Source organism: Brassica oleracea, chromosome C9 (assembly GCF_000695525.1).
Source record: "Brassica oleracea var. oleracea cultivar TO1000 chromosome C9, BOL, whole genome shotgun sequence".
Taxonomy (NCBI): domain Eukaryota; kingdom Viridiplantae; phylum Streptophyta; class Magnoliopsida; order Brassicales; family Brassicaceae; genus Brassica; species Brassica oleracea.
This window is the reverse complement of record NC_027756.1, coordinates 17,823,246-17,826,444: the sequence shown is the minus strand read 5'-3', so window position 1 is coordinate 17,826,444 and position 3,199 is coordinate 17,823,246. Positions and strand designations below refer to the sequence as shown.

General features: G+C 32.0%; 1 protein-coding gene across 1 annotated transcript; it reads left to right on the top strand.

The window, feature by feature from the left end:
- The first annotated feature begins 1,548 nt into the window (after nucleotides 1–1,548).
- LOC106316175 lies at nucleotides 1,549–2,185 on the top strand. Its single transcript, XM_013754041.1, has one exon. The coding sequence runs from the start codon at nucleotides 1,620–1,622 to the stop codon at nucleotides 1,911–1,913; it is 294 nt and encodes a 97-aa protein (XP_013609495.1). The 5' UTR covers nucleotides 1,549–1,619; the 3' UTR covers nucleotides 1,914–2,185.
- Nucleotides 2,186–3,199: the final 1,014 nt, after the last annotated feature.

The following is a 3,199-nucleotide window of genomic DNA, read 5'->3' as shown; positions in this document are numbered from 1 at the left end:
TTGTCCAGTTGAAATCTTTCAAAAGTATGTGAAAGATTAAAGTCAAAGTAAATATGGATTTAGAATAGTAGTTATATTTTACTAACCAAAATACCGAAAAAACCGAACCGAACCGAAACCAATCCGATATCTGGATTGAATACCCCTAATCCAAATGAAGCCAAACTATTGTTTCATTCTCCAAAATATAATAAAAATAATAACTTAATTCCGCGCAAGACGCGGGTCTTATCCTAGTATAATTATAAAGTTCAAACTATAATACTACCACAAAAGACAGAGATTTATAGCATGGTTTGTATTATGTAGACTCGTTACGCTATTTTTCGTATCAAAACTATTTTGAAGAACAAAAATCAGATTCAAACTTAGTAATGTTAGTGTATGAGTAAATTTAAATGTGTAAGCGACAAACGTAGACTACACATAAAATAACATTTACAAGAAGAATGGAGAAAATAATGAATAAATGATTAGGCAAAGCTATACTCTTATAACATGAGTAAAACAAGCAAAGAATGAAGAAATAGAGAATGTAGGCAAAGTGAGCCATGCGCTCGCCCCTTTCACACTTGCAGACAAATGTTATGCCAAAGATTGTGGCCTTGTCTACAAGTCATATTAGCTGGTGTGCATGGGTCCATGCCATCCAGAATTTTGGTCCAGCCGGTTTGAAACAAAAGCCTAATGAGATTGATATCTGTTATAAGTGTACATAGTTCGTTATACTAGTAATTAAGGCTTCTACAAAGAAAACCTCACTCGCACATTCACTTGCAACTAATCAGAAATTTATCTCACTTCTTCTTCTCTCTCTTTGCCTCTCAATACTATCTTTGTAAATCTCAATAAATAAAACAAAAGGTGCACAAACGAAAATTTTATCAATGCGTGGACAAGTGCTAACTTGACAAATGAAAACTACTATCTCAAAGTTTTTTTTTTGGTATTTGATAATATATATGTCCATGTTCTATTTTAAATTATTGGTCGTTTAAATTATTGTTTTTTTTTCTTTGTTATAAGGGTCGACAATTATTTGTCTGTATATGATTTCGTTTATCCACTGAAACATAAAACCAAGGCCACGATTCACTCTGGCTCAGAATCGATTCCTAGCTTTTAACTAAGAAATGTTAATAACTGTCTCTTAAATAATAGATATAAAAACCGGTTCTTGACCAAAAAATATATATAAAAAAAATATCAAATCATGAGTTAAGAACTCTAAATTAAGAACCCGAGTTAATCATGCTCTAAATTTTTTTTCAAAAAAAAAACATAAAACTAAGGTGCAAAAATATGTCACAGGAGGTTGTCTATAAAGTGGCACGTAATAGATAGGTTGAATTATTTTCATATTATTAACTTTTTAATGTTGGTAGTCGACAAAAAAATGGATACATGGTGGTGAAAGATGCACTTTGGAGTTTGGACTATTCTTTGACCATACACGTTTAGTACACGAATTATACATCCACACATTGCAGACCCCACAACATTTCTTTCCATCAAACTTGTCTCTTTAAATAGTTTTCTCATTCTTTGCTTCTTCTTCCCATCTAACATTTTCTCACTCTCACAAATCAAACACATAGAGTAAAGTAACTGTGAAGCTAATGAAGAAACAGAGTTTGAAGAGACTTCAGTTTCGGACATGGGGAAAGCGGATAGGAAGCTCAACCACGGCTTCAGTAACGCTAGGAAACACAGAGGAAAAAACTACGATAGTGGCGTATGCGTTCTCATGTTGTGGGAAACCTCCTCGCGTTCTCGTGAAGCAGCTTGTTTTGAGGTTGAAATCGCGTTGGAGATTGTGGCGGAAGAGTGATAATAATAACAATATTCAGTATAGCTATGATCTCCGGAGCTATCATCTGAACTTCGACGACGGTTGGTCTGGTCGATGGTGATTTCAAACAAACAAATTTTAGTAAAATATAAGGAGCCTTTATTTTTCATATTTGTGTACATACTTGGAGTATTGATCTGGAAACTATGTTTTGATAATATATTTGTGTTTTCTTGCCTGAAAATTGTAATATGCTTTGTAATTTTTATAGTTGTTGATCCAAATCCTTTTAATGTGATCCAATTACATGTCAAATATGGAACCATGTAGATAAATATGCTAACACGTCGAAGATTAGAGAAAGTTAAATACAAAACCAGTGATCTCCCCTAACTACGCTTTTATCAACTACATTATCATATTATCAAATCATATATGCAAATTACTAATATATTTGCATCTTTACAATTTACTAATTGTTGAGAGAGATAATCTTATACTCTGCTTCTCAAACTAAAAGCTGAGAATTTTTGTTGTTGTGTTTGTTTCACAAACATAGATGTTTACAAATTTTTATGTAACTTTAAATACATTTCTTGATGTGCCTTACTAGTTGGAGAAAATAGAATCCGGATTTTATTTTACGGAGGTTATACTTGGTATCACAATTAGTTTCTTTGAAATGTGTGAAACTCGTAAAACATCCAAATTGAAGAGAAAGAGGGTATATAATACTATTGGTGTGATTTTTTGTTTGTTTAACAGCAGTTTTTAATTGATTATAGCCGATAGAGCTGGTCTATATTCTTTAATTTTATGTTTTGTTGCTGAATTTCTAAATCACAAATGACATACTAATTGAAAGATGTGGTAAGGGGCACTTAAGAATATTAAAAAATTGAATAGTGGGAATATAATAAATTTCTTTTAGAAAATTTAAGTTTATTGCAGATGGTAATCTTGAGATCAAAGTGGAAATCATCACTGTCATCTGATTAATCAAAAGAGATACCCAACAAATGTCCCCACTATGTTTATAAACATTAGTTATCACTCAAGACCCAACTCCCAAGTTAGATAGATAATCAGAAACCACAGAGTAATCGTCTGAGTTTAGTTTTTCAATTTACAGTTCACATACTTACATTTCCCAATTTGAATTCGAGTTATAATACAATACCAACACTAGTACAATTACAAACCACTTATCATCTCAACCTTTCTTTGCAAAAATATGAAACTGTTATAAGATAAGCATTGAAATGATCATCCACTTCTTTACCAAACTCAAGCACTATGATCATCCACTCTTTTACCAACTCAAGCACTATGATCATCTACTCATCAAGCACTATGATCACCCACTCATTTACCAAATTAAGCACCATCTTTGTTATTTTATGTATT

Excerpts from the sequence above, each read along its gene's own strand:
- LOC106316175 (XM_013754041.1), top strand. The coding sequence starts at position 1,620 with ATGAAGAAACAGAGTTTGAAGAGACTTCAGTTTCGGACATGGGGAAAG.